The sequence below is a fragment of the Nymphalis io genome, chromosome 25, assembly GCF_905147045.1.
Source record: "Nymphalis io chromosome 25, ilAglIoxx1.1, whole genome shotgun sequence".
In the NCBI taxonomy this organism is placed as follows: Eukaryota; Metazoa; Arthropoda; class Insecta; order Lepidoptera; family Nymphalidae; genus Nymphalis; species Nymphalis io.
The window spans coordinates 6909733-6925730 of record NC_065912.1 but is presented as its reverse complement, the minus strand read 5'-3'; the positions used below and the strand labels follow the sequence as shown (position 1 = coordinate 6925730).

The 15998-nt window shown below is 30.8% G+C and overlaps 2 protein-coding genes across 2 annotated transcripts; both read right to left on the bottom strand.

Moving 5' to 3' along the window:
- Window positions 1-451: 451 nt before the first annotated feature.
- On the bottom strand, window positions 452-4254 carry LOC126778057 (uncharacterized). The gene is made up of 4 exons (XM_050501405.1): window positions 3905-4254; window positions 3144-3267; window positions 2674-2886; window positions 452-582 (listed from the first exon to the last, which is right to left on the bottom strand). The coding sequence occupies exons 1-4, from the start codon at window positions 4061-4063 to the stop codon at window positions 452-454; spliced, it is 627 nt and encodes a 208-aa protein (XP_050357362.1). The 5' UTR covers window positions 4064-4254.
- A 314-nt stretch (window positions 4255-4568) lies between these two features.
- On the bottom strand, window positions 4569-14917 carry LOC126778056 (DC-STAMP domain-containing protein 2-like). The gene is made up of 14 exons (XM_050501404.1): window positions 14661-14917; window positions 12541-12691; window positions 11227-11386; window positions 9727-9987; window positions 8755-8968; window positions 7821-7974; window positions 7119-7287; window positions 6772-6939; window positions 6137-6280; window positions 5830-5929; window positions 5279-5401; window positions 5161-5191; window positions 4827-5092; window positions 4569-4629 (listed from the first exon to the last, which is right to left on the bottom strand). The coding sequence occupies exons 1-14, from the start codon at window positions 14915-14917 to the stop codon at window positions 4569-4571; spliced, it is 2259 nt and encodes a 752-aa protein (XP_050357361.1).
- Between the last annotated feature and the right edge of the window lie 1081 nt (window positions 14918-15998).

Sequence of the window (15998 nt, the reverse complement as noted above, 5' to 3'; positions counted from 1 at the left end):
ATGAACAATGATTATTTGTTTTATATTGTACTATAATATATATCTTAAAACTAACCTAGATACTCTCAACCATTCGAAATTGTCTATCAGACTCATCAGAAACCGTACATCCCTTCACATTGCACCCTTCATCAATAGATCTAACATGGCAGCGAGATAATTCCTTAACGTAGACAGAGAAACAAATTCTATGTCTACGTTCCTTAAGTAATGAATGCTATCATCATGTATTAAGCCACCAGCTGTCAACCAGCCATTTTCTGTGACCTATACTTGTGGGCTATTGTACAGTTTATTTATTTCTAACAACAATTTATTAAACCCCCTGGTACTTCCTAAAAAATGTAAAATAAGTGAAATATAGTTGTTATGTTATTAAAATATTTAACAGTTTTATGTGATGTTTTAACTTAGCTTTATATAATGATTCCAATTGCATAACATTTATCGATCACTCATCATCCAATATCCATGGTGATTCATGATCCATGACGATGGTGATGTTTGTTGTCTTTTTTTTATTTACAATTAAGAATCTCAAACCTGCAACTAACTCGACGTTCCTTGCGGCCACGATTTGTCCTTTGCAAAAATAACTCCTAAATCATTCCTATATGAAGGCATTCGGGAAAATTATAAAATGAATTACGGAGAACATTCCTTCCAAAGTAGCATTTCTATTCGCCAGTTTTGTAGAGCACATTGAGTCCAAAAAAATCGGAAGTACCTTTGATGAATTCCATTTCATAAGCTGACAATTTTGATAAATGAGATCGAAGAAGCCCTGTCTGCACTATTATTTATTAATTCGACAGGAAATTCGCCGTCCTTAGCGAATATTGGGTGTGCATATTGGCCGCACTAAAAACAAAGGAATTAGGAATTTATCAATTGTACAATTTACTGGAGGCTGAGTGGTATCCAGTGTTTTTTTATATATGTAAAAAAATCATTCCTTCTAGCTTTTGCACAAATGTTTAATTATGATGTGTTCATTAAATTTAAGTATTTACATTTTCGTGACCGCTTACAACCAGATGTACCATTTGCCCGTCGACCTGCCTATTTTATATAAAAAAATGGGAAAACTCAATAGCAATGATTAGTTAGTATTTGCTATGTGGGAGTAGAATCGATGACGGATATCTCTCTAGTAATTATTACGTACATAGTGAATTAGTAGATAAACAAAAAGATGATTCAAGGTGATAATAATATATATATAACTTACTCAATAATTATTCTAATAAAATCATAAAAGTGGTTTAAAGTCAAAATGAGCCAGTGTAAAGCCAAGGCAAGCCAAGTCAAAACCAAGCACAAGCTATATACATATTTATTCCAAAGTTTGCGACGCATTAATAGTTTAAGGAATGGTAAATACTTATTTTAGTGCTATTGTCTATGGGCCCTACTAACCACTTACCCTGAGGTGTTTTTGATTATTCTTTTCCACTATTTTTATTGTAGGATCAATTAAATCCAATTAAATTTATACATATCCTGCTTGGATATCATCAAATACTAACTTCACGAGTATTTACTAATTCGCATTGTAGCAACGTGATGGAATAACGCTTCAAAACTTCTCAAAAAAAGAGAGGAACCCATGAGTGATACGTTTATTTAATTATGGTGGTCTATAAATATATATAAATTACAAAATAAAGTTATATAGACAGCGACAACATTTCGTACGCACCGCTTACCAGGACAAAAACTCGAAATAAATTGACGAATATTTAAGAAATAATATCTCACCTTAAAAACGCGACACGTGACATTTTAATGCCGACAACTTTGATACTGCATTGTAATCGATAAATTCTTTACGAAAAACAAAAACAAAGACCGTTTTTGCTACGAAATTAAGCTTTAGGGAGGGAGGTAACTATGTATGTATTTTACCCGTACGAAGTCGGAGCGGGTAACTAGTTTATAATATTAGTATAATCAAAATGTCATATGAGAAACATAATAACAGTGACTAATAAAACATCAAGCGCATGTATACGTCATTTATTAATTAAATAGAACAATAAAAACAAATTATGATTAGTATACAGATAAATATAGATAGAAAGACAAACAATTCATTACATATTTTGGTTTAATAGTGAATATTAATAAGGCACCCATGCCCGTACATTTTAACATTTCAGGCCTCCCATTACAGTAAAATATTATTATTTTTAAATAATAATATAATATTAGACCGGAGGCACAAATCCGGGGCTGGAGACACCTTAGAAATCATACTTACTAAGTAGGTACATTAAAATTCGCAAATATTTTTAAATATTAGTTTACCTCTTTTATTTTATTGAAAATCGTCAGTCGATTAAAAATAATTTTATTAAAAAAATAATCTCCTTTGATCGATTTCACGATGTTTGCCGATTTCTACTCGCTGGAAAGTTATTCCCAACATGTTTTATTTTAATCTACTGTAAGTAGATCATTGCGATCATTTTCAGTACAAGTAATCATTATAAAATAGAGTGTACGAAAAAAACAAAATATTTTTACATAATCACACTCGCTTATATTCAGTTATAAATTTCCTGATAAATCAGTCAACACGCATTCTTCTCGAGTGGTCTTTTACATTTGTTCTTTCAAGTATCGGACTCCACCAATCATTGTTGATAGCGTTAACATTGGAAACCTTACTTTGCGTGGATTCCGAACCATCTTTGGAATCACCACTGACTTTTCTTTTTCTAGCCACAGCTTGAACACATTTTGGTGATTCTTGATAATCTACCGTTGTGTTTGTATATGATTTCGTATCATAACTAAGCGAAATAGTGCTTACAGTTACCCCAGATGCATTTACTTCTTCGTCATTATTATTATCATTTACTGAAACCGGATCACCAAATTCTGTTAAAGAAACAGCGTTTTCAGCAAATTTTGTTGAAGTTTTAATTACAAGTTGTAACTTGTAACGTTACACAAATAAATTTTGTCAGCAGATTCGACATTGGAATTTCTAAATCTAATTAACTTCTAGTTGTTAATATTCGTTCTAATTTACTGATGTTATTTGTTATTCTAATTATTTTATATTTTGTTAAATCAAATTTCTTATTATTAGGTCACAACTCAATCATTAATTACATATAAACATTGAAACGTACTTTTTGTAATTTTAAGTTCATTGTCACCTTTGTAAACGATTTCTGGTTTATCGGTTTTTTTTTCGCACGTATTTAAATGGAAAGAACGTATTAATTTTGATCTTGGAGTAGCTATTTTTTCTTTCTGAAATTTTATGAATCGTTAATATTAAATAGCAATCAGGGATTGCGAATGTATTATTAGTTACTATGAATACACTTACCCTACATGTAGGTAGGTACATACTTTAAGTAATTAATACTATTATTTGTCAAATAAAGTAAAAAGGTCATGATTTCTATTTATTGTTTGCCATTGGTAAGCCAGTAATTTAACACGACATTTTACTTTGTAATATAGATATTCAATATTTTTAATTAAATATACTGACATAACTATGATATTAGAAGCTGGCTTTAAGGAGACTGCTAGTCTATCGGCCACATATATAAACGTGGCTTAGCGAGTGATTAGTTAAACAATGCTGTATGTGTGTCTTTTTCTTTCAAATGTCAAATCAGTAATGACAGTATGAGCGAAATAGGTGTTTAACTAGACAGCTGCTAAGCAACGTTTATAAGTTAGGCCGTAGTACTCTCGTGTACTCTCCCGTGCCTCGGAAAGCACGTAAAGCCGTTGGTCCTGCGCCTGAACTCGTTCCGGTCCTGTCGGATTTCCGTCCCATCGGATTATGAGAGCTAAGGCCAATCTCTCTTGAGATTGGCCGCCGTGACCAAAATCGGTCTGGAGGATCTTGTAAACAAACGTGGTCTTTATTTACTTTTGGTTTGTAAGATTTATCTTCTTTAACACGTTCTTCTAATTCAGATGTATTTGTAATTTTAACTACTGCTTCTTTACGATCCTTAAGTAGTTTGACTTTAAACCAGTTATTTTCAAATAGATATGTGTATATACGATTTATTGGGTTATTATTCATTTTAGTTTTATCCTTAACATCATTCTTTATTATTGTTTTCCTGCGTTTGAAGTTAATTTCATTGGCTAAAACGGGTCTGTTATTGCTTCGAATATTATATAGCTTTCTTGAAGCAGAAATACATTTAAGAGTTCGATAGTAATTAAAACAGGTGTTAAGAAACACATTTATGTTTTGACGACTGCTTTTGATATCGCGTTGCTTACAATTTTCATGTTTTTCAAACGACTTTTTACTGTTTTTATTATTACGAGATCTTTTGGAATTGGAAACACTGTTTCTATTAATAGCTATGTGGTAACCACTTTGAGTAATCCTCTTTGAATACGATATTTTATTGTATTTTTGGCATTTATTGGTCTCATTAGAAATGATTGTTGATTTTGTTTTTCTTCCTTTGGTTGTTTTATTTCTAAGTTTGTGACGTAGTTTTAAATATTTAGCAATTCTTGTTTGATACTTAAGTTTACATACTTTAATTGATTTTGAGCGAATTTTAATGTAGTCAAATAAATGTATACGCCTTCGTTCTTGCGATCTTCGTAAATATTGCGATATTATATTCCCTAAAATATGACGTTTTTCATGAACTCGGACTTTTGATTTTCTGTGTAAAAAAATCCGGCAGTGTCTTTTAGGCTTCGAATTTTTAATGGGCTGTTTACTATTGGTTTTATTTCTGCAAACATTATTATATTTTGAAGACTCAATAGATGTTTGACTATTATTATCTTCATCAAATTTGTTTTTGTTTTCATATTGCCGTGTAATATCATTTTGTATTGGATTCTCATTTTCTGTATCTTTATAATTTTCAGTAGCATAATATCCATTTACAGTGTACGTATTTATTATTGAATTATTATTACTTCCATTCCTTTTGTTTACATCCTCATATCGTCCAATGTCTGGTAATACTGAAGTTTGTTCATTACTATCATTTTTCATTTTCGTTGATGCTATTTCGCACATATTTAACTTTTCTGGCTTTTTAATAAGTCTTTCTCTTTCAGTCCCTTTTTCTTTACACTGCAAATATATCAAGATTTGAGTTACTCATTTATTGAAAAAAAAAACATATTTTTATTAATACTAACTTCATCAGTGTCACTTTCGTCTGACGAACCTCTAAAATGAAAGAAATATTCATGAAAATGTGTTTTAAAATTAACTGAGTATTAGATTATACTTATACACAAAAAAGGTTAGGTATACTTCTCTAGGCTGACGTCACTCATATCGCCATAGTCTTTAGGTGATAGGCAAATGGTGCACAAACGACCGATATCGGAGAAACATCTTAAACAATATACGCCTGGGCAATTTAATGTAACACAGCTGAAAGTAAATATAAAATATATCGGACTTATAAAAATTATGCCACATAAATGGTAAAGCCGCCGATTTGGCAAATGACTATATTGGGTTGATAATATGATAAAATTGAGTCATTACAACAATTGCCGAAGACAACACGAAACCCTACAGATATAAAAAAATGTAAAGGCTTGACAGAAAGAAATATTCAGTTAGTAACTACTTATAAAAATTATGTACGAGACCAAAAAATTGTCGTCTATGTATACTTTGTTAATTTCGTATCGGAATCATTGTATTCTTCAAACGTTTTACAAAGTAAGCAATGCGGCTCCTTTGGTAGCGTACCAAATATATATCTCAGATACCAGCACCTTAAACCATAAAAAGAGAGAAAATATTTTGCTTATTAACGAAAAAAAAAAAACCTTTATACAAGTTCAACTTACGGTAAAATTGAGTCCAACCAGTAACGAAATGTCTGATTTTCATGATTCGAATATTTATATTCACGATGAAGTTTTCTCCTGGCTAATTTCATAAAACTACCTGCAAGTAACAATGTATAGATATATATAAATTTATCTAATTTTTATTTCAGAATTGATGATGCAATTATTTTTAAATTAGATTTGAAGAAAATTAGCAGTTTTGAGAACGACCTCGATAATTGATTTTTCATTATCTAATTTACATTTAAAGCATATTCGGATTCTGTCACAAGAAAGGCGTTTAATAAATACTGCTGAAATTTACCTCTTGTTCTTATTATATGATTATAAAGCCATACAGCTCTCGTCTTCGCTCGATCAGGTTGATAGTGTCCCACAATGACGTGACGGAAACGAAGTCCATACGGCTCGAATAGAGCAAAAAACCACAAGAGAATTATTAAAATAGCTGTAATATTAAAAAGAAAATGTTACCATGCTTGTACGTTGCGTACGTACGTACTGCTCGTTGGTAAGCTGACTGTCCTTGGGTACTAAGATGTTATGTCTCATGTGCCTGTTGTTACTCTACTCACCCATCAAACCGGAACATAGCAATACTAACTATTGCAGTTTGGTGGTAAAATATGTGATGAGTTGCTTCGAACTTTGAAGTTTTTTGAGGATTTAACAAAATATCGCAACATATTTGTATAAATAAATGATATAGAAAAACAATTGGCTCATTATTTAAACAAGGATTTTGGTTTGATTCTGAAAATTTAACTTTACTTATTTATTTAAAACTTTTTTGATCACCACAATATGTAGTTGGAACAAAAGGCGGACTTGATGCCTGAAGGCATTCTCTGTCAATTAACCTTTAGCCTAAGCAGAAATCCGTGAAGGCGGTAATTAGTAATCAAAAATATACATACATACAAATATAATATTAGTTACCAATTTGTGTATAACGCTGTAGATCAGGTGGATAGGGATTAGGAAGACAGTTAACTTTAATCGTTCTTTGTGATAGTAAAGGCGAAGTAATAGAGTCCAGTAATGACCTGATAAAATCTCGAACAATACCAGACCCTGACACATGCACTCCAGCGTCGGATGGACCAACTTTTTTATCCATTCGTAACAATATATAAAGCAAAATATTAATTCTAAAGACAAATGAACTAGCAATAAAGTTCTAACCTTAAATTATTCATCAAAAATTCTAAAGTTTCAAGCATGGAATACATTTAATTACCTAAGAAGCGAAAAATGTAATTAACAAATTTAAAGAAGACATTTACGCGATAAAGGTGTCTGTAACCTTCCATGGTGACGAATCGTAATTAAAACCCAATACAAGCTATAATCAGCTACCATGTGTATCAAGAGTTTGAAAGTAGTAATCGCCATGAAAATTATAGAACGAGTTAAATATACCTTCTCGGATGAAACTAGACGGAACGATGATATCTAAAAAAAATTCAACCCTTTTTAATTAAAGTAAGAAAACAAACAAAAATGCCACTTAACTAATTAAGCAAAATAAACGGTTATGTAAAATTAAAATTAAACGCACGCACAAAGTTTGTAAAGATAATGAGGGTGTTACAACTTACTATTTGAATTGTTGTAAAATTACATTAACGCAATTTTTCAATAGTTAATCCTATTTAAATAGAGAAAATGCATTTATATTTTTGAAAAGTTATTAATGTCAATCATTTTTTTTAAATATAGCTTCATTTCATTTCTTATCGAGTTCCATTAGACTATGTTAATACCAAAATTTAAATAGGACAAAATATATAATAATAATAATATCCTGGGACATTATTCACACACGGCCATCAGATCCCAAACTAAGCAGAGCTTGTACTATGGAAACCAGACAACTGATATACTACATATAATACTTTTCTTTTGTAAATACATAATTAGATGAATGTAATTATTTTATGTCCGATAACATTATATAGTTATGAAAGTTTAAAAACAAAACTAACACAAATATATTTGGCTTGTTCTCGTCTATTCAATGGGAGAACAGTTTCTCGTCTTTCTTGATACCTTTTGAAATCTAAATCACGCAGTTCCTTTGTAACGTAGCGATTGTCATAACGAGATCGCGTTGCGAACATATGCTGATAATATTTAGCTCTGGAATATATAATGTTTTGTATATCAATTATATGTAGGTGTCGGACATGATTAAGTGGTTAAAACACGTGAACTTTGGCGAGAACTAAGGTTGCAGCCGAACAAGCACTACTAAATTTTCATGTATTTCATTTATGTTTATAATTTATATCGTGCTCGGCGGTGATAGATAACACTGAGGAAACCTGCATCTTTCAGATAAAAATGCGCCATAGTTTTACCAACTGCTATTAAAGTAGCGTTGTTGAAAAAACCACGTACCTTCTCATAAATAAGAGGAAAAGCCCTTTTTTAACACTGGAAAAACGCGTTACGCGTTTCCCCCACGGGAACAGTTTACTTGACGGTTTCTAAGGCGCTGAGTGCACCCTAAACATCGGAATACCCACTAAGAAACGGGCGGTACTCTTTCCGTTTTAACGAGGAGCATCACGGGATTGCTTTCGCATGCTACCTTGACGCTAAGAGGGAAAGCCCTAGCCCAGCAATGACATATTTACATTATCATTTATATTACTTTTTTATGGTAACTAAATAAAGGCTTTAAAAACTTTTCTGTTATATGAAATGATATATAATTTTTATATATAATATACTTATATACATTAATTACGTACAGAAAATATTTTTAAATTTCATAATATTGCTCTAAATGTTTAAATTCACCTATTTCTCTCGTGATATTATTAAACCAGGACCAAATAAACAGTAACACAGAAAACGTATTAAAAATTGGTCATTAAAAATAGTACTAATTACTTTAAAAAAAGAGATAGTAACCTAAAAATAATTAGCATTAAGAACAAACTAGTAATACAGGAACTCCAAGATAACCAAGTTAGCAGAGGATCAGCCCTTTTTCTGATCTCAGTCACGATACCAGCAGCCATTTGATTAGGCGTACTACTTTCATTACTGCTGTACGAATATGTGTGATGTATTCGGACGTTGAGGAAAAATGTTGTATTAATGCGAGTAATATAGTTTCTCAACCCTGTTAACCAGACATAAGTTACTAAATTTCTGCCCATGTTACTTCAATATGCCGAAGAGATCCGAGATGGCCCAGTGGTAAGAACGCGCGAATCTTAACCGATGATCGTGGATTCAAACCCGGGCAAGCACCACTGAATTTTCATGGGCTTAATTTGTGATTATAATTCATCTCGTGCTTTACGGTGAAGGAAAACATCGTGAAGAAACCTGCATGTGTCTAATTTCACTGAAATTCTGCCACATGTGTATTCCACCAACCCGCATTGGAACAGCGTGGTTGAATAAGCTCCAAACCTTCTCCTCAAAATGAGGAGATGAGGTCTTTAGCCCAGCAATCGGACATTCACTGGCTGTTACGTTTACTTCAATAATCATTATGATATATATCAAAGGCATATAAATAAATAAGAGATAAGATGTGAAGGAATTCCAAATATATTCCAAAAGAAAAAAATATCACACTCAAGTATATGCTGATGATGATGATATTCCCCTGACCGATTTCGGTCAAGGCGGCTTTAATCATTGAAGATTAGCCAAATACATAGGACATATTATGTGCACAAGGAGGTGCAACAAAATTTCCATTTCTAAGTCACTCTCGCATTTCGATTATACGATCCGACAGTTCAGGTACAGGACCAATAGGCTTTTTTGGTATAATAAGCTCGCCAATATTAATTACAACGCAACACTTTTAACAATCATTTAAAATACATGAAAAAAATGACTAAATAATATAAAAAACATGAATACTTCTCTTGAGTGTCGCCGCATATGAAGTAGTAGCATAATCAGAGACAACACAAACAGTCTTATACGACTTAACAGCTAAACATGCCGAATTTGCCGCAGAATCGTTGCAACGCCAAATAAAATCCTTTCCTGCAGTCTTCATATAGTTCCTCTCTCCTCTTTCAATTGATTTCAGACAATGGTCGTAAGGAGTTCCAAACGTTTGGTGACAAATATTGGCAACAGAATTTAACCAAGAATAAGATGATTGAATGAGGTCCGCTGAAAGAAATATGCGTCACAACTTTACTTTATACTTTATTGAACACCACAAAGAAAAAAAAAATATACAACATGGATACAGCCTAAATAAAAGTAGCATACAATTTTGGGAACCTTATCGCTACATAGCGATCTCTAGCATAGGATATGAGATAGGTATGTAATCTTGTATGTAAGTACATGTGTTATATCACACCTTTAGTTCATACGAAAATTATGTATGTATTTATGTATAGTATTTGTATACCTGCTTATACTATATAAAGTTTTCTATGTGTATAAGTGAAGATATTGATTTGATTTTAATTATATATTATAGTTTAGATATTATATGATTGTATTTATATAAATTGTTTTGTAACTTCTTGAGTGTGTTGGAAAAAATCTTGTTTTTTTGTTAAGTACAATATTTATTTATTTATTTAATCGATACACCACAGTATTTGAAATATGGCACTTAAAACAAGAATACGATAAAATGACAGATACAATTTCAAACACTTAATAGGTATATACAGCATTAATAGTTACGTTAGCCTCCAATAACAATTTTTTTAACAATACTCTATTTAATAAATACTACAGACTGCAATATAACACGCTTATTAATTATTTGACATTCAAACAATTAGCAAAAAAATAAAAAAAATGAAGTAAAAAAAATAAAAATAACTAACAATAATTACAAACAATGATAATATAAGATTTATAGAGATAACACCGTAATTTACAAAGTTCTAATATTAAGTAGAATATAACAAACAAAACACAACAGTAAAGATATCACAATCACAATAAAGCTCCCAGCGTTAATTTTTTGTTAATTAAAAAAAAAAAAATACTTAAAAGTTACGGATGATTGACTGATAATTTTCATTTGTCTAACTAATTAAGAAAACTACATTTAAATAAAAATAAAACAAATACGTTATAATTTATTGTATTGAATTTTTATGTTATATGAAATAATGTTTATTGCATGTAACATTTACTAATGAAAACTGCCCGATTCTAAAAAAAGAAATAATTAAAAAAACGTATATATTATGTAAATAGGCAAAGACAAAACAGTTCGTCAACTGATTTTTTTGTTTGCTGAACAGCTTTAGTGTTATCAGTTAATATTTTAAAAAATAAATTCTTATATTCGAAGCATGCAAGTTCCAATTAAATTTTGAATAGTGAGTAACGAATTTAAACAAATGGACGAGCATAAATTTTCTTAAAAAAATCACTTACCAATACTAGTCACCATTATACTTATTTTCGATATTATTTTGTTCATTTTAGAAGCGACACGTTTCATTTCATCCACCATTAACTTTATAGACTCCTTCATTGCGTTGAAAGGTTTTTTCACGGTCTCGGAAATGTGTCGAACATCTGTTTTTATTTGTTCCTAGAGGTGATTTAAAAAATGTTCTTAAAAATATATAGTCTAATTGCGACTTTATGTTGATTGAAATAAAGTTTTAAATAGTATAAAACTTTTCATGTTGTCAAGTTTTTATTTGTCGCTAATGGTCTGCAATGTGCATAAGGAAACGAATGGAAATAGAAAAAAATATAATGCAATAACATTAATGGTTTTGTGCATAAAAATGACAAACGAATAATGGAATATTCATAATCTACTTGACACGTTATATAAAATATAATAATCGAGCAAAATATAATTTTTCAGGTGTTATATTATATGATTACTATCAAAAAAGATATTTTAAAAAACAAGTGTGTTCGCCATCACTTGTGCACGCCCTCTCGGTACAATCTATACCACACTATACACAGAGAGAGATTAGATTATAATCTTAGATATCTTTACTGGTGGTAGGGCTTTATGCAAGCTCGTCTGGGTAGGTACCACCCACTCATCATATTCTACCGCAAAACAGCAGTACTTGGTATTGTTGTGTTCCGGTTTGAAAGGTGAGTGAGCCAGTGTAATTACAGGCACAAGGGACATAACATCTTAGTTCCCAAGTTTGTTGGCGCATTGGCGATGTAAGCGATCGTTAACATTTCTTACAATGCCAATGTCTATGGGCGTTGGAGACCACTTACCATCAGGTGGCTCATATGCTCGTCCATCTACCGTTTATACGTCTCATGCTATAAAAAAAATCTTACATAATTTCTAATTGCAGATTTTCCATTTCTTTCGCAAATTATATTAAAAGTGTATAATTCCTAGTCTAATAGCGGTCGTAAAAACCATTTAAAAAGAAATGGTATGGAACAGACATTTTAGCATTCAGAAATTATTACTATTTCACTTTGTACATTATTTTATGAATTATAATGTGCACATGTTATTTTTAATTTAAATAAAGATAATTAAACGTCGACAATCAATCTTGACTCATAAATTAGGTGACGTTATTTCTGTAATGTCGAACTGAAAAAACTACTCAACTTAGGTACATACTCCTTATAGCAAAAGATTCGGCGCTTTTTGGAGGTTTTAGTATGTTATGTTTTATCAAAAAAAAAAATTTTTTTTTTCATGCCAAATAATAAAATAATAGAATAAAATAAAGGGTAAAGTTGTACCTGACTACAAGCCATAGACTCGGTTAAAACTTCCGAGTTCTTCAAAGTATTTGTGGCTGGACCAGTCAGAATGAGGACCAGAGCATAACACGTTAGGGTATAACGACCAACGCGTGAGAATAGTTGAGGAATTAGCAAAAATATCAGACACCTATAAGAGATAAGAGAAAGTTATATAGACTGCATTAAAAATAGACGAAATACGTCCGCCATATTGGATATTTGTGACGTCATAAATATATTCTATTTTATGAACAATTTTTGTCTACTTTAACGTTTTATAACAATTTCAATACAAATCTTCTCGTACAATGAATGAGCCGCAAACTATAGAATTTACATGTCATTTCTCTTGTACGTACTCTGACTCATTCAGCTGATATTTTCAGTTCAAAGCAATACGAAATTAGGTATTAGGTACTGTTTAGTAGTAGAAGCGTTCATCAACCTTATATCTGAAGTGAATGGTTCGTCAAACCATTAATTTTGTTCTTCTGATAAAAGTTATTTGGCTAAAATTGGCCCTTGGACCAATAATAATGCTAGTAGAGTCTGCTTCACACTATCAATTTTAACACCCCTCATTTCGGGAGATAAAAATATATTATCACGCCAATGAAGTAGCGATTGCCAAATATCAAAATCCATTCAGACTTTTAGCGTAGTTGTGGCAGTAATTATGGCGGCAATAGGTGTAATAACAATTATAAGGCATATCTATAATAAAGTCTCTTGATATTATTATTAATCTATAAATCAATATGCCCTCTTCTATTTATAGTCTACTAAAAACGATTTACAAACAGTAGGTACTTATAATATTTTATTGTAGAAAAGCCATTACCATTTTAATAGCCTACTGACATTTCGCAACAATAAAACTGCACGGCAGTTTTGTTCACAGAACTTTCTCGAACATTCGCGGGAATCTGATACAGTTTGAATGGCAGGCACTATTTCTATAGACATTGTTATAATGGCGATCAATACGGTGTGTTCGATGACATTGTATTCATACTTTTATACTTCTACAAATGTAAAAGTCTGCGTCTCACTTATTGTCGGATCAAAAATATACACATTTATACAAATATATATCTACTAATATACCTGCAGACATTAATGTTGAAAAACTCATGATGGACTTCTTTCATGTGTATATCTACCCGTTCCAATTTGAGCATTAAGAGAGGAGGCCAAATAGTTTGAATTATAAATTAAAAACCCTAACAATCACCAAAAAAATAAAAACGAGCATAGACACGGACAGGCGAAGGAATTATTTTAGATCTTAAGTTATATAAATACGGTTATTAATCATCATTTTTAAATGCTACGTTCAATAAATAAGCATCAAGCTAACGGTATCGTTTAATCAGTAATAATATTTTAAATGTAAAATCATACATACAATTGTGTAAATATTAAAAAAATAGTAAAAAACACACTTCAATTGTATGAATGTACGCTTCAGATAAAATCTTAACAATGCCCAATACCACAATGCCATGATATTGAGAATCTGAACAAAGCAATCATCAAAATTGGCTCAAACTCTCTAAAAAAGTATGTATGTACTGTACGATCATACACAAAAAGCTCCTTTTTTGGAGTCAGTCAGTCTTATTTTGAATATTTAATGATTATATTATTATTATTTAAAAAAAATCTTAATCTTATTTTTATCAGTCGTAGAAAGACAAAGATTTACACAGATTTGTTAGAAAATTATTAAAGTACACGATAACCTCAATAGCGTCTATGTTTATTTAATTTCTGAGTTCACCACCCAGAAATGGATTTGAGTAATTGCCGTAGGCGAGCCAGTGTAATTACAGGCATAAGGGACGAAATCAATTTAGATTCCATGATTGGCAGCACATTGACAGTGTCCGCAGTGTTTTATATTTCTTACATTTCATATATTAAAATGCTATATATTAACTAGTTAGATATACATAATATATATCTAACTAGTTAATATATAGCATTTTAATATTATTATGTGTCTGCCCTTTCTCTGGGACAATTATTACCTCCGTCAATTTGCTGTTCTTGCTTCGTTAACATAAACAAAAACACAAATTTTGACTGCGGATTTAAATAATCACATTAGTTACCTTATCCTGCAACTGAATGCCAGCCCCAGTGTGAGTAAGACACCAATAATAGAACTCATAATCGTCGCGTGTATGAGCGATATCGACAATTGGAATACAAAGAATATAAAGCAAAGATATGTTAGCACAATGCCGCAGACGAATCCAATGAAACTTTTCAAAACGAAACGGGGTAGTGCATGATCTGATTTCAAATAAAAATATAAATTTGATACTGATGAACCATCGGGGAACCATTTTTTTAAATGCCCTGTCATTCTTCTTTTCGTATTCTGTCCATAAAATCGCCATCTTTGCATTATTGTTTTTTGTGGTATGTCTGTTTTAGATGTTAGAAGTGAATTAATTTTTTCGTTTTCGTATTCATGTCTACATTTTTCTATTATTCTTGCTTTCCAAATGGAAGTAAAATAAGCCATTTTTAAAATATTCTAAAATTAATTGAAAGCTAACAGCACTATCATGTTAACAGAAAATAGACGTACAATTCAGATTGATTTAAAAAAGAAAATATTTACCAATGTTAATCAAAAAAGGTTGTTTACAATTTTTAATTTATAAGATAGTAATATTTAATTTTATTACATTTTAGTTATCTATTAACAATATATGGCTAAATAAAAATATAAAATATTTAATACATAACTTGATGGTAAAATTCAATTATAAATACTGCTTAAAAATATTAAGTTATCTAAGCGAAAGTGAAGCGATTTATTAACGCAGTACGCGTTAATAAATAGCTTCGATATTATTTATGCATATAAATTTATTTAGCACTACTTTGTTTTACTAATACGCATTTATATAATTTTAAAATTGTATTCTATGTGGAGCGTTTACTATTGTCCTTGCGTGCAGCGCCCTCCCAATAGTTAGTATAATAATTATAAATTTTGTTTTTAAACATTTTAAAATTATAATCGCAATGACCCGAAAAAGTATAAAAACTCTCTTTGCTTTATATTTTAGCCAGGCGAAACAAAACTGTCTACAGCGTTCAATGAAGATTAGATATAATTTGCAAAAACTAAGTATGTATTTAAAACTCTCTCAAACAAATATTTAATATAAAATGGTTTAATAAATTTACTGTAATATTTTTTTTATGTTTTTTACTAAACTTGAACGCGTCTTTTTAACTAATGAGGATGACATTGTTACACAATGAAATAAACCGAGAACTTAATTAAAGGGTATTGACCATGTAACATAACTAGAAAATGAAGACAACAAATTGAGTTTAGACTTAGAAACAGAACTGCTTTTCGAAAGTTCAATGACTGGATGAAAATTATCAATAACAAAATTAAAATGTGCTTGCCTAGCTTGCTTGCG

Coding starts and splice junctions, on each gene's coding strand:
- LOC126778057 (XM_050501405.1), bottom strand. CDS start 4,063: ATGAATAATAACCCAATAAATCGTATATACACATATCTATTTGAAAAT. Junction 2,887..3,143: donor TGAACTTAAAATTACAAAAA/GTACGTTTCAAT, acceptor TTTCTTTAACAG/AATTTGGTGATCCGGTTTCA. Junction 583..2,673: donor TGGTTCGGAATCCACGCAAA/GTAAGGTTTCCA, acceptor ATTTTTGCAAAG/GACAAATCGTGGCCGCAAGG.
- LOC126778056 (XM_050501404.1), bottom strand. CDS start 14,917: ATGACAGGGCATTTAAAAAAATGGTTCCCCGATGGTTCATCAGTATCA. Junction 9,988..11,226: donor TATAATGGTGACTAGTATTG/GTAAGTGATTTT, acceptor TATTTCTTTCAG/CGGACCTCATTCAATCATCT. Junction 6,281..6,771: donor ACAGCGTTATACACAAATTG/GTAACTAATATT, acceptor TTAATATTACAG/CTATTTTAATAATTCTCTTG.